Raw genomic sequence first — 26,959 nt, 5'->3', positions numbered from 1 at the left:
GTAACATCAGCAACCCCAGGAGGAAGACTAACACAAGTGGTTACTCAATTTTATGGAATGACAGGGAATGAAAAAAAATTTCTATGTATGTCCTCAATGTCTGACAAAACATGAATGTTTTCTACTGCAACAAGCCATATAATGAAGAAGTATAGCCTCAAGAGCTATTAGTTTGAGAACATTAATTTTGTCTATTTGCCTATTCATATGCAGTGTCAGCATTAATATATGCTGATCTCCTGGTCATTTCAGTGATACAAGTGTGGGAGATGCATCCATTTGTATTGGAGACACACGCACACCATCATCTGTCTAGAAATGGGAGTAAAAAAATCAGATTGCTGTGGCTAACTCTTCATCATTTAGGAAACTACCAGCACAGCCCCGAGAAGATGCTAATATGAAACAGATTTTAAAACAAGATCCCTGCTTTTCTCCATGAAGTTTATCAGGTCCTTCAAAGGCAATGCTCATAGTTACATTTTCCAAAGAAAAGCTAGCCTTCTCCCAGCAGTTTTGCCTTTTACCTTTGTAAGGAAACATATCCAGAGACCTAAAGCTGCCCTAGAATGGTCACTGGCTCTTTACTGTACTTTCAGACAAAAGGGTAAAATGTTCAGATGTTATCCAGTGGACTGATCTTCACCAAGGTGACCACCCAATAGGCAATTTCTCTTGAAACTGGACAGAACAGCCACAAAGACTGAAGAGCACTATTAATGTAAAAGCAGAAAGTGAGCAGGAGGTACATGAAGTACAAAATTTCCAGTACCAACCTGTGCTATGGTCTCTGCCAGAACAATTACCCACTCCCTGAAGGGTCAGTCAGCAGTGGTGGGCACAGGGAAGGCAAGAGAGTTCTGTCTGCTCCATGTCCAAGTAATTCTACTTGAAAGCCCACTAAATATTCTCTGTGATGAAAGCTATCTGCTCATGATTAGGTCAGAGTAGGGAAGGCTCCTGAACACTTCATGAGAGAACACTACAGTGAATGGAAACAGCAGATATAAAGCAGGAGGAGCCAATACCCAGGTGGAGACCAAAACACCACAGAGAACCAAGGAGAAGAGGAAACAATCTCATCTGCCTCTGGAGTGCAGCAGAGAATAAGCAAAGGCCAGTGAAATTGCCTTTGGGAAGACCATGCTTTACTGTATGCATTGAAGTCTGACAGCTGCTGAGAATAATAATAAATCACCTCCTTCATGGGCTCCAAAAATGACCAGATACCATGGTATACTGCTTTTGTGGTCTGATACATGGTTTTTGGACATCTGGATCTAGTGATACTGTGTCTATTGACACTTAAAATACAGAGTATCTTATTTTACAAAACAGTCCACCCAGACTGTTGGGCTGCTCTGTTTATATCAAATTACTGTAACATTCCTCTGTGGAAAAAACACTGAATTTCTTTAGGATTTTACAGGCAGGGTTCGTACAAACCTTTCCTTATGGTTGTCTGCCCCGCGACACTTCTCACATTACTGGTGCTCTAAAGGGGCATCAAAGCTTGTGGAACTGGCTCTCTGTGGCAAACCAACAGAGCACTAAGCTCACATTTACATGCCCACATGGAGAAAGGGAGAGACAATTAGTAGTCACGCATTATGTGATCTGAAATAGCAATATGACACATGTCAAGCGTTAAAAGGTACTTTTCAGTGTCACCATCTAAAACTGTACTAAAACTGTACTTGCTACCATTATAATTTCTGATAAAAGTTATCTGAGCACAGCACAGACCTACACGTCTCCCACAACACACTAATGAATAAACCAAACAATTCGTGCTTCCTATTACTTTATATACTAAGGTTTAATTAATCAATTCCAAAGGCTAAAAAAGCAAGAGGGAATAGAACACAACAGAGCAACGCCAGAGATAATAAGTACTAGCATGGACTACTTTTAATCAGGTCCCCAAAGACAAGTGAAAATAACAGGAAATGAAAGTAATTAATGGAATTTCACAGCTCTGCCATCCATGTGATAAGTTAAGACAGAATAAAAGAAGGTGATATTAGAATGAAATTCCCTGCTGTAGCCAGTGGTGTAACTCAGAGTTACTGACAGTCAAAAACCTTACAAAACCAAACCCAAAGGAAAAACATCCCAAGCAAAGCAAGAAAAAACTAACTCCTGCCTCTCAGAAGCAGATTCACTGGACAGGAAAATAATTAAGAATTTTGGAAGAACCTATGAGAAACACCATTTATCTCTGTTCTTGTCCTCTCTACCATGCTTTTAATTACTAAAAGACAAACTAACTGTGTAAGTGTAAAGCTTATTTTAGAACTTCACATTTCACATTAAGATTGCTTGCTGCCTTAAAAGCACTGTAGTGATGGCACTTGGCACTTTTGATATACTTAGTCATTACAACTCTCGGTAAAACTCTGCTCCCATTTCTACATCACTTTTCCAACATTCAACTTTTAGCTTATCCTGTTCTTTTTTTCTGAGGATTTGCTAAAAATCCCCCCTCCACCCGAAGTTAATGATTAGTTCATTAACTTCTGACTTCAGTTTCTATCCCACATCAGATTTCCTCTTCTAGTAACTGATGCTCAAGTTTCACTAAATTGTTCTTTTGCTCTATCAGTTGCATTGTCCAAGTGCAAAGAAATGTTATTAACTTCCTTTGTCTGTAAAATTTGTTATGAGGATAAGTGTGGAGCATTTTGCATTTAGACATGACTAGGTAACATAGAAATAGGGTGAAGAACTGGTGCCAGAACCCAGAACTTCCCTATTTTTTTTTCTTGATATGTTTGTTGGGCCTTTGTTTTTGGCTGCTCTGTTCTTTTCTGGCTCCGCAACTCTCCTCTTGCTCTCCCAGTCAATCTCCTTGTTCTGAGGTATTCTTTCTTTTACTGCCAATCAGGTCAAATTATCTCCACACATCCTCAAATGAGATGGAGGGGTGTGATGTGTTTGTCCCACTCAAGGGAGCGAGATGTGTTTGTCTGGTGGAGATCCTGCAACAGCAGATCCCTCCAGTTCAGGCTAAGGACACTGACAACCCAGTCAAGAGCATAAATGTACTGAAATATTGTGAAAACAATGGTTCCTCTACCAGAAGGGCTGTATCAATTTTTCAAGAAAAGCCACTACTGATCTTCTGGACAGGACAAAATCCCAGTATTTGGTCTTTTCAGTCTGATGAGGACTTACAAAAACAGGTAAAGATTCAAAGCACCAAAGCACAGATGGCAAGTGACAGCTATATGTAATTTCTCTGCCACTAATTTCCACTTTCCCACTTCCTAGCACTCCTTTTTCAATAACCTAAATAATCCTAATCTCAATCTCAGTCATTTAAAATATATCTGTATCACCCTCGTCTATACAGTTCATATTCATTCCTTATCATCAGACAGTAAATCTAAAAAGCGAATTTAATCTTTTTCTTCTCTGAACTCAATTAGTTCTCATTAGCTTCTCGTGTCACAAAAATATTTTATGTGGGTTCACCATCATTCAGGTTAAAAAGTCTTCCAAAGCATCTAGTCACATTTATTGTGCTTGATGCTGCATGTGGTGCCATTAAATGCTTGAATCATAGAAACAAAATCATTACCCTAACGGCATGGCACCATTATTAAAAATAATGGGCTGACAAGTTGCAAAGGTCTGCTTCAAGCCGTTTTGTAGCTACCAGTCATTGCAAGGAGCCTACGTCAAAGGCTTGCTGACTGACAGTCAATTATTTCTCCTTCTAATACAGCTGGTGGATCAACAGTGGTTTCAGACATTGGACAGCTTGTCACAGGACTTGCAGCTGTGCTATTCATCAGATATTAACATTAACTTAACAAATACTGTAAATTACATTTGCATATGGATTTTCAGGTATGTGTATCAATCTAAACATGTACAACACAGAGATACCACTGTTGTTGAGGGAAACCTCCCTTCAGTATCTGCTGTCACAGATGCTGTGACAGCTCTATGAAACTCGACTGAAATGGCATTCTGGTTCACTGAAAGGGACAGCTTCCCTAGATCAAAAAAAGTTAAGTAGTCTTTTTCAGACTAGTGTTGTGAAAGACATAATCTGTTTTGACAAATGCTTTAAGAAAAGTATAAATGTCCTCTTCTACCAGTCTGCTTCAATCTTTTTGTTTCTCTTTACCCACACATTGCTGTGTCATAAAAATCCATTTGTTCTGGGATCAGATAAACATTTGTTTTTCTCAGTGCCAGTCACTAAGGCCTTGATCCTTACTCACAGCCAATAGAAAGACCTGTGGTCGCCTCAACAGGGACTGATTGCGCATTGAAATCCTGAAACTGTCGTTAAAACTGTTGCAGAGACAATAAGTTAATATCAATGCAGGGAACGCCTGCAGCCAGACTGAAACACCAGTATCACTGCACAAATCCTTTCTGTTAACACCATTCAGATTCAGGAGCTGAGAGCTGGTTCTCTTTCTAAAAATCAGTGATACAACGTAAAAAAAAAAAAAAAAAGAAGTTTATTTTCCCAGAAAATGACACATTTGCTTATGCACAGTTTTGTCCTTAAATGCCTACTAACCACATAAAAATAGAATTGAAGTCAATACTTTAAAGAAATACTTACATGCAATTTACATCCTTCCCCCCATCTTTATACATTCATAGAAGATACATTGATTCACTATAACCCAGGCAATTTAACAATAAAGGGCCATCCCTATTTTTCTCAAATGACATTAGTTTCAGGCATATCACTGGCCTAGAGGAAGTTATACATTGTATTTATCAGATTCTGATTCTGAATCTTATGCTTTTGCTCCATGTTTAATAAACACTGAATTTCATTTTATTGGCTCACATCTTTATAAGTGAATCAAACTCATTGCTGTTTGCATCATCACAGAAAAGTAACCAAGGGCTAAAATATGATTATTCATTAAGGTAAGATCAAGAAAATTTTCTACTGTATAGCAGACAAATGAAAAAAACACCCCACAAACAAACAAAAAAGGCACATAATCTAATATACATCTGATTTCCATCTGAGGAAATAATGCTATTCCATGCTTCCTGTGATAAGAGTTCCTATTATCAGTTATTCAGCTGTGTTCTGCCTAACCCTGAACTTCATCAGTAATCTCCTTATTATTACTTCATGCAATAAATACCTTCTTTACACAGCTGCTCTTCATCTTACAGATGAGCTATTTACAAGAAACCAGTGATGCTGACTATCTCAGTAGACAAGGCACAGCACAATACAGCTTAATTCCCACGTATGCACTAAAAAATCTGATCCAGGACAATCTGAATATAGCATAAAGAAAAGTCAAAAAAAGGGCAAACATTATCTCAAAAACTCAGGAAAGCCAGATTAGTCAAGACTTGTGTTTTTAAAGAAAAAAAAAAATTGTTCCATAATCTTTTTGCAGTATTACATGACAACGATACCTCACAACAGTAAATATCCTGAAGAAGGAAAGGAGTTTTCCATCCAATTTCTTAATAATCCGATAGAGCTGAAAAAGGCTGAAAGACATTCGTTACCTTGGTAGAGCAGAAAATGACAAGTACCAAACATTTCTTCTAAAAGTACTTAAAATACATAATCACAATCCATTCACGGCCATTCATGGCCACAGTTAAGCTATTCCTTGGAGGATTTTGTAAACCAGATTATCAGATAATAAAGGACCTGACATCGAGTAGTCAAATAAGCTTTTCTTAACAGTAATGGCATTTTAATCAATACAGTGAAAATAATATAATAAAGGATGAAGTGAAATAAGCATGAAGAGATTACTATTTAAAGTAATAGAATAAAAAGGCTCAGAAAAAAACCCCCACACTTCTGGAACCCTGCTGGAGACAATATGTGTACTTTTTGTTCCTGTACCAGCACACAGTGTTTCACTAATCACCTTGAAAAAGCTTTTGCATATTAACAGCGTACAGAGAGACAGTGCATTGCTATTTTTCTTTTATAAATTATCAATGAGAACAATGATGATATAGTTTCATAAAGCATTTAAGAAAATTGGGTTTCTGTCCCAATTCCAGCAAAACATTTGGTCAAAAGTTTTAAATGTTTTTTGTAATCCCTCACTGCTCTTGATGGCTTTAGTGAAAAAATCAGTATTGTAGGTTTTTTCATTCTTGCCCTTTTCTTTTTTTTCCTTTTTTCTTTTCTGTAGTCCCAGTCATAGACTGGAACAATATTGCATGGAATATCTCGCAAGGATTGTCATGTAGGAAGTACCATATTTACTTTTCCAATGCAATGAAGATCATGTCTGGAATGCAGTATGTTCTGGATAGATACAGCATACTGGTTTGTTTTTTTGACACTTCTGAAAGATAATGTCAGTCAAAATAAGTACTTTTGGTCATGTGCACAATTGTCTTTTCAGTACCAGAGAGACCTTGAATTCAAAAGCCACCAAAATAAGCTGTCATTAGGTCTATTATGAGTAACTTCTTGAAACATTACATTATGTATTTGGGAATATGAGAGCAACACACTGGCCCAAGTCAAAGTGATCAGAGTAAATAAAAATTTCAGATGACTCCCCCTTTCTGAATCCTGCCTCTTTCAGGAAAGCAGACTTCCAAAGGGTATGTTCAAGGGCCAGCAATCAAGAGTCCAAATTTTCTTTGATGTCTGAATGCAGGGATAGAATATAGAAGGCCAGGCTCCCTTCTCTCTAAAAGGCAAGCATGACCACCTATGTTACAGCTGTGGTCTCTGTGGACAGTAACAGGTCTTTTTCTAATCATCTGAAGTACCTAAAACATGTTTTGTCAATTCATGACCAATTAACAACAAAGCAATCTGTCTCACAAACAAAATTTACTCAAAAGTAGGCTTCTGTGAACTTGTTCTACTCATGAAAATCTCAGATGTCAGTAAACCTTAACCATACAACAAGCTGAATACTCAAATGACATATTTAAGCCTTCAAAGACAAGCCCAAAAGCTATTAGCCATTAGAACGATGCTGACAAAGTTAGTTAAACAAAACTCAATTAATTTACGAAGGGAATTCTGGGTAAAAGATAGAGAAAGTGGTTAATTTATGGCCTCAGTAGAACACTCTGACATGATGTGAAACAACATTGCTGAAAGACTGCCTGTTAGGAAATGTTCATTTGAAAATAATTAAACTCAAAACGATACATTTTAAAAAAATCTTTATTCCAGTAGACTCCATTACCTAGAGAGGTTGCTGTATAACATGAAATGGGCAACCTGAAAGGTCAACCGGAAAGTGTGACAGAGTTGCTGCACCAACCACAATGTGCTGGGATGTATTTTAAACACATGAGCCTCTCCACAGCTAAGAATTGAATCAAGACATTTACATTAATGGGCCTTTGACAGACTAATACTCAATTTTCTTATACTACACAGAAACTGCACAACATGAGCACCATTACAAGATATATAGCATATGGATACCATTAAAGCTCAATTATAAGGAATACTTGCTCATTTATTTCTCTAAGCACTACTCCAAGGAATGTAGCAGCAGTTTCACAGATGTCAAGTGGAAATAGTAGCCTTTCATTTAATTTGCTGTAAGATCATTCCCTCCTATTAACTAATTTCCTTCTAAAGATGTGTCAGTGTTATAACAATAAAAACGTCATTTTAACATGAAGTTTAAACCAGTGAAGGCAAATTGCTGGAACAAACTACTTAGGTGTCTTGCTAACCTCTTTTTATTTCCTCCTCAATAGGTCTCAAACTAGCCCATCATTGCACAAGTCTCATTCTGTCTGTACCCTCTGCTATTTGGATTCCTAGAGTGACAGCATTTACCGTGGGGGTTTTATTACTGCTTATTTAATATAGAACAATAGGCTATTCTGCTAAGTCTTTTAAAATGATATTTAGTCATACCACATCCTCTAAGCCAGGTCTACTCAGTTAGGTTATGGTGTGCTACATGGTCAATGTCTGCTCATTAAAAAGAAGGAAACACAAGGACATTCAGATTTTTATGTGAGATTAGGGCAAGAACACCACATATTTGGGATGTTGGCTAGGTGCATCCACCCAACTCAACACTTAGAAGAGAGTCCACATCTGCCCACTGGATAAGAAGTCAGGCTGAATGTTTTCCACAACATGAAGACATGTTAGTGAGCTCTTACTCTTCCCTGTCCTTATAAAAAGTCAGTCAAGGCAGAACAGAGTTACCAAAGTGTTGCTCCAGGCATTAACTGTCTACTCTCTTTACTACTAACTCTCTACTGTAATAATTCCAAAATTATATGGCAATATTAGGGAGAAAAAAACCCAGCAGAGTCAGCCCACACAGCATCAAATTGGCCCTGTGATCTTCAACATTTTCATAAATGACTTGGACAGAGGTCTGGAAGGGATACCAAGCAAGTTTGCAGATGATACAAAACTGAGAGGAGCTGTTGCCTCCCATGAGGGGAGGGAGGCCCAGCAGAGAGACCTCAACAAATTTGAGGGCTGGACAATCACCAACCATATGAAGTTCAAGGGGGGAAAGTGCCAGATTCTGTACCTGGGATGGAGCAACCCTAGATGCATGGGCAGACTGGGGAATGAGAGGCTGGAAAACAGTGCCATGGAAAGGGACCTGGGGGTTCCAGTCCATGGCAAGTTGAACATAAGCCAGCAGTGCCCTGGCAGCCAGGAGGGCCAACCCTGTCAGGCACAGCATCACCAGCTGGGCAAGGGAGGGGATTGTCCTGCTCTGCTCTGCACTGGGGGCAGCCTTACCTCCAGTGCTGAGGGCAGTTCTGGGTGCCACAATGTAAAATAGACATTGAGCCATTAGACAGCGTCCAAAGGAGGGCAACGAGGATGGTGAAGGGCCTTGAGGAGAAGCCACATGAGGAGTAGCTGAGGTCACTTGATCTGTTCAGCCTGGAGGAGACTGAGGGGAGATCTCACCACAGTCTACAGCTTTACTGTGAGGGGAGGAGGAGGGGAAGACACTGATCTCTTCTCTGTGGTGACCGCTGACAGGATGCAAGGGAATGGCCTGACAGAAAAATTGAAGTTTTGCAGTTAAGATTCCATACCTTTTAAGGTTGTAAGGAAAAAATCTCAGCTACAAAAAGCCTTGAGGCATTCATATACATGACTGAATTTGGAGGAGCTTTTGGACATTAGTACCCATGTCAGTTCTGTAACCACCCATTCTCTCAGCACAGCTGAATGAGTTACAGCACGGGATATAAGTTAGGGTTATATTTTATCCTACATATCTACAAACTAATTCTTTAATGTGCACTCTTTGTCAGTTGTAATATCTTGCAGTACATGAAAGCACAGAAAAGAAGTGCAGCTGATCTAACTGAAAGTTACAGCGTGATCAAACTGATTTACAGTGGTGGACTGCCTAATCCACCACAGAATGACTTCAAAGAGTACATAAGACACTTAAAAGTATCTCTTTCTCCAAACAGCTGCATGCCATGTAACTACTCTTATTTTGTCACGTGCAAACTGAGCTTTATTACTGCACATTTTCATGAAAATTGTGTTACGTTGGTAACTTCAAAGAAAGCAATTAGAAAATTTGAAAAGAAAACAATTTAGAAACTTAGGATATTGACAAAATGGTTTGAAGCAGATTCAGACCATTCAATTATTCGAGCAATTCATGTATGAATATTTTGCAACCATGTGTCTAAAGAGAAAGAAAGCCAAATTCACTATATTCTTTATTCATTTGATTAATTCCAAAGTGATTTCTTCAATATAACTAACGCAATAAGCTGCAGTGCTGCCCAATTTTTAATTTTGAAGTGCAAGCCAGTTTATTCAATTTTTTTTTTTTTAATATAAAGAACAAAATGGAATATTTCAGGGTCCTAAGACCACTGATATGCCACTGGCTATAAACACAAATCAATAGCCAGCATAAGATGGTCACCACCACCGTGCATTATTCACAATCATTAAGGTCAACCACAAACCTCAGACAATTTTCAAATTCCATACTTAGTGTTTGAATTTTTGTGATTGTTCTCTTTGTTCATTTGAGGTTTTTTGTGTATCTGAGAGTTATGTATAAAGCAAAACTGATTTGAGATCTGCATGAATCTTACTCTGTTCTACCGAACCAACAGAATTTGCGAGTAGGTCCTTTCTAAAATTCCAAGGCTGTTATTTGATTAGAGCCTCAGTAATGCCTCCTCAGTAATACCCACCTCCTCCAATCCCTTATATATTTTATTGTCATTATAGAGCAGTCAGATCTTTTCATTTCTGCTTAAAATATTAGATTTGGCTAGCTCTCTGCCCAGATTGAGCTGAATCAAACAAAAGATATAGATGGCTTTGCTTTACTTAGTTTTTCAAAACCAGGTTTGTGATCCCCACATGGCCTGAGAACAAGCAGGTTAACAGCGCCAAACAAACATCCACTTTTAGGCACTTTTGCATTTACCCACAAAACACAGCACAGGAAGTGGGGAAGACTGGGAGAGACACTTAGGAAATTCAACTCCTGAGCTGAACTAACCTGCTAATGAAGACACCCACATTGATTCCTTGATCTTAGTTATTCAGAAGCCCTTAGGCATAACCTGCCCACCTATTCACCTATCAGTAATATCTGATTTGGACTCTCTAGCTAATGCTTTCTTTTAAAGGAAGCAATAACCTAGGGAGCAAAAGCACATGTCTGAGAAGTGAAAAACCTAAGCCTGCTGAATTTCTGGAGAATGTCTCAGGTACTAGGAGAAAAGCTCTTCTGGAAAATGCTGTCCGTTTTCTGTTGAAATCGTGTCACAAAAGAAGCAAAAGGACAAGATTTACTGGACTGAAAACTCCTGGCTTTTGGTCTCCCAGAACACCTTCTCTAATGCCTTCCTAATGAAAACTTAACAAAATTCCTAAAACAAGACAGGCAATTTCCCCAGAAGTCTTATGTAAATAAATCAGGTGGCTTTAACTATCTGTTCACTGACAGGGTAAGGATACTGAAGTTTCAGACCATTTTCAATGTCTGATCTACACAGATGTTTTGTGCTTTTCCCCAATCACCTGTTAAAAACAAGTCTAAATATAAATCATACTGAGAAGATTACAATTCTTTATAGATTTTAGTAGATCAGGTTTCACAGTAGCAAAACCAGGCAGTCTGCTTAAGAGCATTTTCTCTTATCGACTTCGCTGCTAGGATCCTCGTTGTAATTTCTGTTCAGTATCATTTGACTTCCTAATAGACAAGAGGCTCTGATCATGGGGTGACCCACAATAACCTTCACGTCTCATAAAGTAAGCAAGAAGGGCACACATACTCTTCCCCTCAGGTCACCTTGTCATGCTAATTCAACACACCTAGGTAATTTCTATTTTCTCCTTGCATTTCAGAAAAACATTTAGGGATAGGTTATGAAAAATACAGACTAGTATGACCATTACAGTAATTGCATTGGTTACATTTATTAATTTGTCAAAATTAAGTCAATAAGAGTTTTAATAACACCATTATATTACTTGATTAGTTTTGAAAGTGATTTTCATAACAACTCTATTTAATTGGAAACATCTCAATTTACAGGATACAATAAATTCTCAGTAGCATTTTAAGATGATTCAACATATGCAGGTCAATTACCAGTAATCACAGTTTCATACAACTGCTTCAGAAGAAATTTCAGTACAACACTGGAAAAGAATGACAGAGGGTTTTAAAAAATTACAACTGAACCTCAGTTCACAAAGATAAAGCTGAACTTCAGCTCACGTTATTATGGTAAAAGGCCATATCTAACATCTGTGCTGTTAAAACCACTCTGAAATGCTAAAGACTATAAAAATTTGAGCAAAGATTAGAGAACAGTTGTCTACCTTAAAACGGGTGATGATAATTTGTCAGGACTGCCAAATTACTGAAATGCACTAACTGCACTCATGCCCAGCTGCACATTAATTACTAGATTAGAAAGTTATAATTAATTTTCTTAATATCACTACACCGCTTTTCTTCCTTGAGTTAATAAAAACAGATTGCAATCAATCTTTGTTAATTCATGCCGCAGAACGTAACTGCCGTAGCTATTTCCATATGCGAAGAACACTGCATGCACAGCTCCTGCAGTAATACCCTGCCTGCAAGCTGAATCTTCTGACATTTTAATGAAGTGTTGTAATAAGGCCAATAAATTATAAATTATAATTTGACTTAGTATAGTTAGTAGAAAAAGTACAAAAGCTTAAAAATGAATTCTTAAAGAATCTTCTTAATGACAAGATTTAGAAGTGGATACTGCGTTCCAACATATTTTGAGCAGGAAAAGAGGGTTTATTCATAGTGGCATTGTTGAAAACCTTCAGTGCTGAGACTTGTAAAATTTCTTCATCAACGGACTTTGTCATTAGAAATCAGCACAAGTGCTACAGACCTTTGCGCACATTGCAAGAAATTTTGAGAACCAGTAAAGTAAAACAACTTTCTAGAGACATAGGGTAAAGGTCATCAAACTTCTCATGAAGAGCATTCAGTTATAAACACAGCAAAGATAATTAAAGCAGCATTCAAGGAGCATATATTCCCCTGTGTCCACATCTGCATTAGTAACAAAAGGTGTTTTTGTAAGATGGAAAGGATTATTCATAGCAAGCCAATGCACCGTTTTTTTCATTTCCATTAAGCCCAAAAGTTGTTTATTTCTCCAGCCTCGTTACTGCTTAAAATGTATATTTTTTTTTCCTCTCCTCACTTTTCTTCCTTTGTAAAAGATGAGTGCAGAGATATGAGAATTATGACATTGTGGCATCCGAAGTGTGGTAGCCTATTCTATTTTGATCTAATAGAAGTCTTCACATGATCAGCTTAAGTGTCAGAAAGGGAAGAGCAAATGTCAGCAACAAATGAAGGCTGACAATATTTTTTATTTAGGTGTTTGTGATTTTTAATGTTTCTAAAGTCTTCTGGGGAATGGTAAAGAGAAATTAATTTTGAATTTGTGAAAGACTAGAGATAAGAAAAGGGATTTTAAGAGGATATATAGCCTTCAGAAGCAAAGGCAGGCACAAGCTTCTTATTACATGTTTTTTTCCTCCCAAAATTTCCAAGAGGAGCCAAATTTGCCTTACACTGCTAAATGATATAAATATGTTATATATATATATGTAAAACATCTATAAGTTTATGTTGAGGTAAACATACACACCCCCTCCACCCCCAATGCATAGCAAAATACCCATAGGCTTGATTATCACTCTTATCAGAATATTCAAATATTTCAATATATTTAAGATCTGAAGGAACAATGTATTAGATGATACACTAGACAAGTAGGATTTATGGATCAACTCTTCCATAAATGATCATACCTTAAAGCAGCAACTTTAGTATATGTCCCATTGAGGGGCTGCAGGGAGCCAATCAGCTAGGTGACCTCAAGAATATTAGGCATGTAGGAAATCAAGAAGGTAAAGAAGGACGGATGGAAGGGGGGATGGAAGATGGGATGGGGAGGAAATGAATAATGGCCTGCCCAGAAGTCTCAGAATACATATGTGGGACAATACCCAGTACAATTCTCAAATATTAATTTCTACATGCCATCAAACTGACACATCTGGAAAAAGGCTCAGAGAAGCAACCCCTAGATCGGGAAAACATGATACATCCAGGATTCAGATTCCTCTTGTGGAGGATGTGTGGGCAAGAACAGAATCAGTGTTCAGTAGAAAAAACTATCAGAGCTGAAAATGATCACCAGTGTGTTTCTTCTCCAAAATCAAAATGGACTAGAAGAGGGGAGCAAGCATGGAAGAGGAGTAGAAAGAAGGAGGAGGAGAGAAGAGGGTTAGAAAATACACAAAGTAGAGTAGCATCAAAGACATATTGCAAGAATTTTGATTTACAGAAAACATACCACAAAAAGGAACTGGATTATCTCAGAACCTTGTACAAAAAATAGCAACTTAGATTAAGGATCTGGACGTTTAAGAGACCTATGAGAAACAACATAGCTGTTTGCCAGCCAAAAACTGTACTGTTACATTGATCAACATCTAGATAACATAAAGTAACAAACACACCACCACAGGCATCTGTATTAATGCTGAGATTACTGTTTAAAAACAATTAGATGTTCTGTATTCAGCTGGGTGTATGAAACTGGTCATAAAGCTGAGAATGATCAGTAATTATGCAAGCAGGCAAGAAATTAATACTCACATGATTCCTGAAAAGAAAGAAAACTATTGAATTCTCACCAAATGTTAAACATAACTGAACTATTGACAAATAAGAAACTTTTGTTTCTGTTAAAAGGTAAGGCAAAAAAAGATTCTGCATGAATGTTCTTACTATTCTGATATAACAGACTGATTTCTAGGGGAAAAAAGATAACCTATTTTATGCTGATTTGTTGTTTTAATGTCAGTCTAAAAGACTAAATTGAAAATTGTACTGCAAGAGTATCTGACATATCCATGAAAACACATATGCCATGAATTTCAGAAAAACAAAAGGTGTCAGAAGCAGTTATGAACAGTCAAAATTAAACATGCTTGTAAAAATGGCATAACAGACACCCCTCAGAATTTTTCGGTATAATGAAACTGAAAGGCACAAAATTCAAATTTCACAATATTAATTAGATTATGAAGTGCTAAAAAGAGAAGTTGAAAATTCAGATAAGTAAAACTGTTATTTGTGATACACATGATGCACCGGAACTGTGCCAGTTGCAGCAGTGTTTTGGCTGTCCAGCTGAGAGGCCATGGTTTGGTGGAGGTTAACAGGACAGCCTCTTATATCAGCAGCAGTAAGAAACCAGAAAATTATGAATAAAGATTTACCAATACATACATCTATCTATGTGTTTATCTGAAATGAAAGGTGCACTTGAGAAGTATTGAAGGAAATTGCTTTTTCAGCAAGGAAAAAAAATCCAGTATTCTCTGAAGATAACAGCAGAGTCTGTTCTCAGTAAGGATATCTGAAAAAATACAGTTAGCAGCTCTTGTTCATGCTCATCATTTTCAGATGGTAAGAATACAGAGGAACTACAAACATCAGTCAGCTATTTCCTTGGTCGATCTCAATCCTTATTATCTACCATCCCATATAGATGCTTAAACCACTGTAGGAAAAATAACCAAAAAACAGTTAAACAATAACCAAACCAAACCCACACAGCTGAGAATTTAACCAGGTGGAAGTATCAAGTACCAGCCAAAATACACAAGCAAAGCACTTTGTAAATGCCCCCTCTCTGATTCTCAGGGTCATTTCAGGATTTCCAAAATGAGTCATGGATTTTGCAGGCCAAATCCTGCAAATGTACATAAATTGTAACAAATGCATAAAGTAAACAACTCATAAGTGGCTTTATAATTTGTCTGTTGGAAAATTCTTAGGTGGAACAATCCCAACACAGCTATTGTTTATGGACGTGTTTTTTCTGAGGGGACTTGAATTGTGGTGGAAGTGACTGAGAAGTACTTGTGCTCATTTCATGCATTTAATGAAACCCGAAATCTCTGGAAACCGACTCCCTTCCCTCTGAATGAAGCCTCTTTTGACAGTCACATTTTGTCTGCTGTAAGGTTATCATTTACTATACACAGATGAAAATTAGGTCATACATGATACAAGCAATTAAGAGGGAAATGATCCTTAACCAAGCGCAAAGATTAATGTGCCTACACTCAGGTGTCAACATTCCCAGTACAGTCAGTATCGGCCAAGGAGAAGCAGGCCAGTGGGCCAGGCCCTGGGCACTTGATTTCAGGGCAGGAAAATGCTCCTCAAGTTGCTACACAGTGCCTTTTACAGTGCCCCACTCAGTGGGAACATGTTCCTGCTGTGCCGGTGGCCATGCAAATGTATCTCATCCGGAACTGAGCCTCACTCTGCACATCTTCTCAAACAAGTCCAACTCTCAAATATGTCTGGCAATTCAACACTAAGGGTTCCCTTGCAACTCCTAGGCAACGGGAGGGTATGGCATAGAAATAACTCCTGATTATCTGCCAATATCGAGGAAATAACAGCACTTACCCAGCTTAAGCAAGAGCACGAGCAACACCCTTAGCCATATGCTAATTTATAAAATCCTACTTTCAATAAAAGCAATTTCAAAAACTTGAAGGGGAGCAAAACTGGTTTTAACTCTCAGGAAGCAAACTGAGGATCTGATGCAACTTTCTCACCCTATGGTACTGCATTCCAGTGAAGGACTGGTTACAGGAAACTAGATGTACATGCTTGGTACATGCCACCTATTGGCATACGCCACAGGCGACTGGGGTGAACTGCCTAGTTCTGATTTCTTCTAGGGCAAAACACAAAACAGTTCAAGCCCCCCCCTTCCTGGCACAGAAAACCTGCATATCTTCTTTATAAATAACATACCAAAAAAAGCAATTCCTCATTTTTTTGAGCCATCAAGACAAAATCATGTGATAGTCAGGGAAGGTTTTGATACTCCGGAGAGTGTCTGCTGATGAGGGGGTCCAGGCCCATGAAGTGGAGCCTCCGGTAACCAGTTGGTTTCTGTGGGACTGCCTGGCAGCAGGTGTGTTTGGTTTTGTAAGAGAGCACTACCTATTGCTAGCACCACAGAGATCTATAAAGTGTTTGTAATAGTACATTTCGTGCTGAGGAATACCATTACTAATACTCACATAAGTAATATGATAATTATGAACTTGCAAGGATCTGTACTCATTTTACATTGCACTAAATAAACCATGGGGAAAGAGTGCTTAAACTTTGAATCTGGGACTAGAATCTTTCTTTTGGCTATAAAGAAAGCACTTAAACTGAGAAGGATATTTTGCAGTAATAATAAGTCCCAAATTCTTCCTGTGTTATTGCCCGAGGGCAGCCTCCCACACAAATTCTGCATTACAATATTGAATTGAAGCTGCTGGTTGAATAATACAGCCTATCATTATGGGCTATCACCAAAATAATATTTTTCTTGGTTCTTTTTCTTTCTTGACAAAGAGCTACATTCCTTGAACTATCTCATGAAATTTTTGTGATATTATAATAAATGAGATTGTTTTGCATTGCTTAATGGGAAATCAGACATCACCTCAGGTCAAATATCCTGAATATTGAATATAAAGCACTAGTCATGCAATGCAGAACCAGCTACTCATTTCAGGTGAGGTGACAACACAGGGAGGGATTTCAGATGAGGCAAAGACATTCCATGGCAAGGAATTTGTTTCCTGTGGTGTTCTAACATGTCTTAAAACATGGAAATTTTAAATTTTTCTGTTATTTAACATGCATAACTGTTTTTCCAGGTCGTTTTGCATTCAATACTGACTCAAGAAATGTAAACTCGTCTATGAATCATGCAATGAACTGAAATGGCTGTGCTGAAAAATGTACCCTTTGCTGAAATCATCCTTGTCATTAGTTACTGATAAATTAGGATGTAATTAATTTCCTCATCTCAAGATATTAATGCTTTCAATTAATTGTGCAAGGTCTTCTTTTAACAATGGAAAGAGATCGGTATATCCAGACAGCAGATCATTCTATGCCAAAACATATGTTTAACACAAACAAATAATTTTCAGAGAGGCAAAGTTCAGCCAGGATTATCTCTTTGCATCCAGTGCTAATACAAATCCACACTGTGATCCAAATGCCTGAAGGCAAAAGTCTGCTTTCCATTGGTCAGTTTTGCTGCAGGGAAAATCTCAGTATTTAACTCAATATCCAAATCCTTTTTTGCTATTATTACCACTTTATTACATCAGTGGAGTCATTTGCCTAAACAACACATACAAAGCCTTCCTAAAATATGTCTGCTACTTTTAGCTTTTTTTCTTAGGTAATTTTGATTTCTTCCTCTAAAATTATGCCAAAATTAGACAGAAGGGATACAATTAAAGATTCACCTAAACACAGCTTCTGCATGATCCTACAGTAACAAACTGTGCAGACAGTGTAAACTTTTCATCTCTAAACTCCCTTTGAAAATAAGTTTATTTTTGCCAATACAATCAAATTTGAAGAATAACCTTTATTTAACTGTGCAAATCTCTGCAAATTCTGCAGGTTGTAATTTGGTTTTGGTTTTTTGTTTGTTTGTTTGTTCGTTTAATACACAGGCATTAACAGTGCAAATCAGAAAAATTAAATTTTCCATCCTGGTTAATTCTCTGCAAGAAAGTGCTTCTTGGGTCACTTGGACAAGTAAAAGCGTGAACTGCTAATTCTGCTAAAGAATATAGTATCATACAAAAATTTTGCAAAATAATGCATCAATCAATCAATCATATTTCAGGCATTTCTGACAATGTAAGTGGGAGAATCAAGCTGCCAAAAAGGTTTACTGAATTTACATGCTTGGATCCCTTTGTCATATTCTCAAACTTTCTCAATTTTTCTCAAATCCCTTACAAACTATAAAGGTATGTACTCTTAAATGCATTGATTACGATGTTTTGGAGATGTCACACAACTCAAAAAAACCCATTCTCTTATATGCTGAATTCTTTCTTTAAGAATACTGGAGTTTTTCTAATGAAGTACCACACACACAAGACATTTTGAAGACCATGAGACCTCAAACATGTTTTGAAATTGGGAATTACTTTGAAACTTTGAAATATTTTCAAGCAAATTCTGTTGTCTAAAGACCAACATTTCATACCTCCAAGGTGGCTGGTTTATTGGCCACATTTCCACTTATGTGGAAAGTGCTGAGAGAGAAGCTCCTTTAAATGCCTGCAACCTAAAACACAGCCACCAGCAGACTGAAATACCAGAGTGAGTGCCCCATAAGACAACACCACCTGTGTGGGTGTCATCCTTCCAAACACTGTAGCATTCTAGCATAAAATCCCTCTCCAAAGCAGCCACATTCTGCTGGGCAAGCTGAGACAACGGGAAGAACCATCCTATTTAGCACTACTGCCACAGAACATAAATCTTAGCTGGTGGCAAAAAGTTGTTCTAAATAAATAAAAACAAACAAACAAAAAACCAAAACAACAACAACAATAACAACAAAAAAACCCCCCAAACCCCCCCAAAATTCCCCAAATCCAACCAAACAAAAAACAATGGGAGATTTTATTCTTACTATTTTCGTGGGGTTTTTTTTTTTTGTTTGTTTTTTTTTTTTGTTTTTTTTTTTTTGTTTTTTTTCCCCCCAAGTGATGTGAGATTAAAAAAACAGTGTTTGAAACTGTGCTACGGGTGTATCTCCTTGCTCTGAATACATAGTGGCTGCAAGGGCTCAGAAGTGCGAAGAAACTTGTTTAAACTAAACACTTTGAGGCCTGGAAAGACCTGTGGCATAACTTAACTGTGCTGCACAAAATGTAGCATTTAAAAAATAACAGTAATTTCGAAAGCCAAAAGAGGACCTTGCTTCAAAATCATGCTGACAACATCCCGGTGACATAAATATTGCAACTCTGTCACTTCTATCCTCAGTTACCTACGAATAACTACTTTGTGCAAACAATTTAGTAAGGCCCCTGCTATTCCACTTCATAAAGTATGTTATATTGAATACAACTCAGATCCACTATTAATGTACAATCAATATTAAACTGTAAAAGGCAAGGAATCCTGAACTGACACCAAACACAGTAAACATTCTACAATTATGTCAAGTAAATCTTACCACTCCCTGAGGTTGGATTTCAATACAAATTAATCACACATATTTCAAACTCCTCTTTTTAAACTTCTGTTAGGCTTTCCCACTCTGACACACTCTAACTACACCTCACAGCTTTTCCTTCGATACCACACTTCCCATGGTCCCTAAAGCCAGAAATTATTACATAATTTAGGTTTGTCAGTGAGCCAGAGAAACAGGCACAGTATCCCTCTTAGTCATTGTAAAACTTATGAACAGGCTGGACATCCAAAAAAAGCCCATTTCCAGTTTGTTATATTTCCAGAAATAAAAATATTATTTACTCTAGTTGAAGCTTTTTCATTAAGGCAAGGCATAACTATTCTTCAAAGTTTCAGATGCACTTAAAGGTTATATGCTACATTGATTCTTCATAAAAAGGCAGACACCTTAATGCCTAACAGTATTGCTACCTCACAGCACACAAGGCACAATAAATAACCTTAAAACTACGCAACTGGTCAAAGTATAGAGAGCAAACATTTAATGGAAAATATATTCTTTCATGTAGGAATTCTTCTGGGTTGCTTACTGGCAATAGTAACGTGGTCTTATTGGAAATAGTGACTAAAAACCAGATACAGGTCTGCTTTCAAAGGGGGGGAAGGTGACATAAAATTTCCATCTGAAAGAAAAAAAGAAAACTACAGACTTTTATACTCAGATGTTATTCCTGATTGATTCAACAGAGTAACAGCAATCTGGGTTCTTTTCTGTATTTGATGGCTGGGCGTCATCCCATAAACAAAAGCTCCATAAAGCTTCCCCTTTAATAGTTGCAGGGGTAAAAATAAATAGATATATTAAAAAGATTACTTGATCCTTCAAACTTGATGCAAATCTGGGTATTTGTTAAGATTACTTAACTCACTAAATGAGTTATAGTTTCAGATTTTTTTTTATTTCTATAAATCTGAGAGGTAAATTATGGAAACACACAAGCAATCTGATTGATCAGTCATAAATTACTTAAAGTTTATAGAGAGAAAGAGAAATGACAGTTTTAGCATGGAGAAGCCAGATTGTCACAGCTTACTAGGAAGAAGAAAAAAAAGATCATGAACTAGTGGTATTTTAAGAAACTGTTACAGATGGCGTTTTAGAAGTACTGAATAGGAAATATCTGAACAAAGGATTTGTGTGAGGGAGGAAAATAAATAAGCAAGCAAATAAAGAAATAAAAGTGGCTTTGCCAGTTTGTGCTTCTTATCCCCAAAAATAAGACTCAAACCTGTCTGTCAACCCAGCACTGCTTTATACTATTCTGCCTCTACAGCCCTTTTTATCCCTGCTTTAAGTCAGAAGAGTCCACAGTGCTGTACCACACTGTTCACTTAAATAAGCAAGTGAGCCATAGAAGGAGCTTCAAATTTCGCAGCACAAGCAGAAGTGAAAAACAGATGCTGAAGATGAACTGAAAATACAAAGCAACATCAGAAATATGGAAGTGCAACTGAAACTTTAGAGAGAAAGAAAAGGAAATCCCCCTACAAACCACTGGTCCGATTACTTAAATTGTACCTTAGAGACCAAAGGAAGTTTTACAAGCAAACATACTCATGGATTGGCAAGTGTTTTCAGCTGAAGACTAGTACAATGAACTTTTCATCATATTTGATAATAAGAGTTCCACAAACAGGACAGTAAGTGTCCCATGATCACTAAGTGGTGATGAAAGAGGCAGGATGAACTGAAAAAACAGAAAAGATAAAGAGAATAACACTTCAGGTGGATGTCTTTGGTATGCAAAGAGACAAAAACACATACACATATACTGAGTGGTTTACACTCAGAGGCATGCAAGGAGAGAGCAAGCCTGGCTATGATGATACAGGACGAGCAAAGAAAACCAACTATTTTCTGAAGAACATTTGCAAAGTTAAACAAATATCCAGCTCATCTCTTAATCCAGAAATAATAATGTAAAAATAACCACTGATACCCATAATCTATTGTGAGTGTTTTCCAATTTGAAGCGTAAATCAAAATAAAATCAAATAAAATACTAATCAGAAATGAGGCATATTAGATCCACAATGTATGCAGGCTTCAGTGGCTTAGCATTTCCTAAGCCTGGATGACAGCATATTTGTTTACTCACAGTATTATGGAAGAGTCATCTGCTGAAGGTCAAAGCTAGGTAGATGTGCAAGGATTCAGAATGAATAACCAAGAACCCAGCATTTCATGTCAATTTTTCTGCCACAGCAAAGGAAATTATCTCAGCAGAAGTCCTCTTTCACTTTTGTGCCAGGTAAAAAAGGAATCCCTTTTGCATTACCAGCTTGCACTGTTTGCAGCTGTAGTGCCTCACAGCAGTTATTGTGAGAAGGTAGGAGCAAACCATAAAGATCTACCATATAATTTGAACTATATGCAAAAAAGAACATTGATATATTAACAGTTAAGGAGGGATTTAGACAAGGGCTATATAAAGGATCTATTTTTAGTCTGAATACTTTAAGCATGCTTAAATATACTATGTAGATCAAGGTATTGTTGTGTTGCAATTACAAACAAATGCTAGGGTTTTGTATTCAGAAGTTTCTCTAACAGCTTAAAAACAAATAACCAACATGCCTCAAGCTGCTGTACTACTGAACTTGTGTGGAACTTATTAAAGCCTGTTGTGAAAAATTATTAGCATGCCAAAGTCTAAGGATCATCACCAGGGAGCAGTTAACCAGCCTCTTCAATGATGAGAAAGTTCAGGAATCACTAACTCCCTCCTGCTCCCACACACAGATGTGCTTTTTTTGGCTTTCTACCTCACTGCTGTTTGAAAGGAAGGTGGAAGATAAGCCTGTCAGCACTGACATGCCAGGGGTTTCTGTAGGACTAACTGGCCCTGAGCAGTTTACTGGGAAGCCAGAAGAAAACACAGACAATCAAGCAACACATCAATGTCCACCCCATTATGGGGGAAAGATGCATAAATACAGAACAATATACAGAAAAATTCATAAATACAGAGCAAGCAGAGAACAGTGGAAGATGCTGACTGTCAAGGAGGCAGCCACTCAAAAAAACCACATCACCAACACACGCACATGTGGAATTCTTTTTAATTCACTTTCTTTTGATGAGTGATGCTGGGGTTTATTATCAGTATGAAGAAAGCTGATGTGTCCTTATGAATACACAAATACACCCCACAGGTGTAATTTTCAGTATTCTTTGCCAAGCAGTGCAAAGAAACCATTTTCTTTACCAGAACTGTATCACAGGTAGCAGTCCTGAGTTGGACCAAGGAATTGCTGAAATGTCTGGAACCAGATACTGGAGGCAAGAATGACTTCAGGAAAGCCAGCATCTCCTACAGCAAACACAGAACTGCCTTCAAACCATGACTGCCCAAAGGAAAACCACTCCTTGAAAGAGGGTAGAAAGTAGTGATTCTCTTGTAGTAGGTATTCCTCTTGTTTCTTGATATGAAGAATAAGATACGCTTATACCACATTTGACAATCGGTAAAAATAAGAGTACACAATGGCTAGAAAACTTTGAGAGTAGCACATGTCCTAATGCCCTTAGTCCACCTAAAACAACACTAAAAGGACTTCAGGAAGAGTGATGAGCAACATATTAACTGACAAAAACACACTGGTCTGAAATAAATAAATAAATAAATTTCTGTATGTATTCTTCTGTGTGTAACATCTATCCACTTAAATTTCCCAATTTAAACTGTAGAACCAGAAGGACAAAAACTCTGCAGCAACTGTAATAGTTTTGTGGCAAAGATGGATCCAACATAATTTTTTATGTATTCTAGTCACCAGAAAGCAGTAATTTTACCTCTTGATATTAAGCAATGCCCAAGGTATCCCAGTGGGAGTGTTGAAAGCAGGTAGCAATTTCTCTCCAAGCTCCACTGCCTTTTTTCGGAAAACCTGAAAGTCAAAAAGAAACCAAGTGTTGGAAAATGCATTGTTGCTCCAACTAAATTAATTTAGCTAATATCATTATTGAGCATATGGTAAGATCCATCTCGACACAATGAAGCATCCCTGCTCCTTTGGAGTGATGTCAAAGGAATGAAGCAGCATCTAAAAAGTTTCAGCCTTCATTTCAAAAGCATGAAGCAGAAAGACCCCAAATGCTTACCATATGCCCACAAGAATGACTGACAATTTAACAAGAGGAACTTTTATGTCCAGGTAAATAGTTAAAAAGCTGGAATAAAGAGGATTTTGCTTTCCTTCAAGTGCCAGCTCAGCTCAGGTTATATTAACCTTACTGTTTGTGCACTAAGTGCTCTACTAAGAGAGTTTTTAATTAGAAGCAATATTGTTCCAACTTAAATATAGAAACCTATTTAGTGATTTCAATATGTGGATGTTCAAGGCCTATTTGCTTGGAATTACACTGGGATCTTGCGCAACACTGAAAGGGATTATCCCAGGTGTAGTAGTCAAAATAGCAAAGTCACCTTCATTGTTCTCTCTTTCTAATAATGGTTCCTTTCAATTCATTTCCTCTCCTCAGACATATTTATGATGGATTTATATTTATTTATATATTAGAAATCAGTTTGTACATCTGACGCGTCTTGTGGTGCAGCCATGCATATATGTTTATGTGAATATATAAAGATATTTGCTGGGCAAAACAAGGTAATGAAGAAATTTCCTTCCACAAAAATAAAATACAATTCGTAAAATACCGATTTCTAAAAGCCACACTGAACAAATGTTTTTATCATTGAAAAATATGTTATCAGGAGTGAATATAAAAGTCTGGGACAATCATGTTACCATAAAGAAGCTCCAGACTAACCCATCCCACGGTCTCTCCATATGATACAGATCTCAAGATTTCTGTGGCAACAGTCCAAGATTTAGAATTACAGTAAAAGATATTTTGAGGGAGGTTAAGTAATTTCAAGCCAAATTATCTCTGAAGTCAGAAAACTTTCTTGAGTGGATTGCACTCAAGTGCTGGGAGAAATTTGAAGCAAAGCAGCAGGGAAAACAATTTGCTGGGAAATCCCTTCATAATCTATGATATTTCTGACTTTCCCATTGTACCAATTATGTGGATTCTGATGAGACTTAGTTATGGATTTGTGATCTTTATCCAGCACATAATTCAGTCTTCCCAAGGGTGAAAGCCTTGGTGAACACTCAGAAACAGTTGGTGCAGAACATAATCACCTCTTAGCAGATTTCCTTGGGAGGAGCAAGGGACAGTAACCCACCCAGGGCACACAAGCTTTCCCTTGTTTTGCAGCCACGTTTTTCACCTTGGTCTGCTGAAGCCAAACCTATCCTTTGCTCTTTTGGCACAAGAGAGGCCTCTCTCAGCCTTTCACAGCATATGGTACGACCAACTCATCAGCCTCTCTGCCCTGAAACATTGTAGTACTGACAGGAGAGTGGCTACAATCATCCTCCTAAGCCACGGGCACACCAGGACGCTGAGATTCTGTAGAAGCATCGGCTACACAGCATAAACCCCCTACTTATAGCCATACTGAGATGTATAGATAGATATAGGTATCTTATGGAATGTTGTTAAAGGTGCCATATGTATTCTTTTAAAATGTTTATGTAAGGACAAGAGGAGATCTCCCCTTCAAAACACACAGACTCAGCCTCAGCAGAGGCAGCAAGGCTCAGTACCTGCTGTACCCTGCAGTCTGCATCAAGCCTTCATCATTAAAAGGATTACATGTGAGCTCAGAATGAGATCTTTTACAATAATTGTTTCTGGACAAAAAAGTGAGATTTTAGCATCTTAACTTGATGTAGAGCAATAATGCTTTACCTTCAAGTATTTCTACCAACTCTAACATACTTTTAAAATTCTACTGTGTTTATTTTATACATACACAACACGAATTCTCTCAAAATAAAAATTGCCTACTTCATGGAAATGTCACAAACAATGGCTATCAGAAAATAAACATGAGATACGAAGCAGTAAGTATTGTTCCACGTATGGATATAGAAGGAAAAGGTAATTCAGTCCTGGCAAAACTAGCGCCCTGAACACCAACATTAGAATACGCAGTGAAGCCCGGCATTCTAACTTCTTTCTTGTCCAAAATGCACCTCTTCCAATGCACTAAACAATTTTCATAGTAGGCAATTAGGAAAAAAGAATTTAAGAATATTTTTAAACTGTTGTACAATTTTGAAACAAGTGCTGAGGTGAAGATGCACTTCTGGTTTACAAGAGAATTTCAACAGGCTATTACTAATGCATGCTGGTGATTTTCCTTCCCCTTCCAAAGTTAAAAATAAAAATCAACTGTGGACATAGTCTAATTTTATCTCTAGGTCTAATTTAACATGGCTGAACAACTGACTGGTAAATCACTATCTATGAAGTAGAATAGCATAGACAGTAATGACAAGACTACAACAACGCCGAATGACTGAGCACAATAAATTGTAGCCTCATGCAGTAAAATTATACTCTTTCAGCAAGGGTAAAAGGGTGAAGATAAATAAAGGAACCACTTTATTTCTCAATTCGCAACTTTAACAGCTAATAATACCAAAAGCAGGTGCTGCAATTACTGCACATCACCCACAATGTCCACTGTATTTTTCTTCTGTAGAAACTTACAGCATTGGACAAGAAATAATTTTGCGCTGAGTAAGGTATTTTTTTGGGTAATAAAAGTAAATAAACAATAGGGACTTCTACTTATTATCTCTACTTCTGAATCGAATTTCAACTTTTGCCAAGCCTCCACTACCACCCAGTAAAGTGATTGTTTGGTAAGCACAAACTAACAGCCATTACCAAGAGCACGAAACAAAGGCAGAAATGACAGAGCACAAAAATGAGAGACATTATATATAATAAAGGAAAACATCTAAAGCAAAATTTCGCATCCCAGTGGTTATCTTTAGAGCCTCAAGGACCTTTCCTGGCTTTTCCTCATGAATGCTCATCCAGTAGTAATGAAAGATTACTTACATGAAGTTCTCCAACTGGGTCAGACCTGGGAGAAGCTGTCACAGCCCCATAGCTGAAACCACCCTTCACTCCATGCTAAGTTTAAATATTTACCTACAAGCATAAAAGTCTACAAAGTACTTCTGAGGCCTCCATCATTTTCTCCAATGCTCTACCATTGCCACACAGCATACTTTTTAAAGAAGGGGGACTGTGGAGTTATTCACCTGGCATCCTGGCATATCAGCAGTGCCATTATCAGGTGGTGCACAGAGTAAGCCACACTGCCATCAATCCCTTCTTTTAAATTGAGGATTCACAGCAAACTACTATGATTACCTTTAAAGAGCAATGAAGGCACTAAAATTTGCACTGATATTTAACACAGCTAAACACCATATTACAGGAAAGAAAATTATTCTAAGTGAAGCACTGTGGTTCAGGAAAG

At 37.5% G+C, this 26,959-nt stretch overlaps 1 protein-coding gene across 1 annotated transcript in view; it reads right to left on the bottom strand.

The window, feature by feature from the left end:
• The window catches only part of MAN1A1 (mannosidase alpha class 1A member 1), a 141,944-nt gene that overhangs the window by 38,675 nt on the left and 76,310 nt on the right, over window positions 1-26,959 (bottom strand). The window contains exon 5 of the mRNA XM_066179325.1: window positions 23,398-23,492. Within this exon, the coding sequence (XP_066035422.1) occupies window positions 23,398-23,492 (95 nt within the window). The remainder of the gene's footprint in view (window positions 1-23,397; window positions 23,493-26,959) is intronic.

Source organism: Chamaea fasciata, unplaced genomic scaffold (genome assembly GCF_029207755.1).
Source record: "Chamaea fasciata isolate MVZ Bird 193981 ecotype frontalis unplaced genomic scaffold, bChaFas1.0.hap1 SCAF_3, whole genome shotgun sequence".
Taxonomy (NCBI): Eukaryota; Metazoa; Chordata; class Aves; order Passeriformes; family Sylviidae; genus Chamaea; species Chamaea fasciata.
This window is presented reverse-complemented; position numbering and strand designations above follow the sequence as displayed.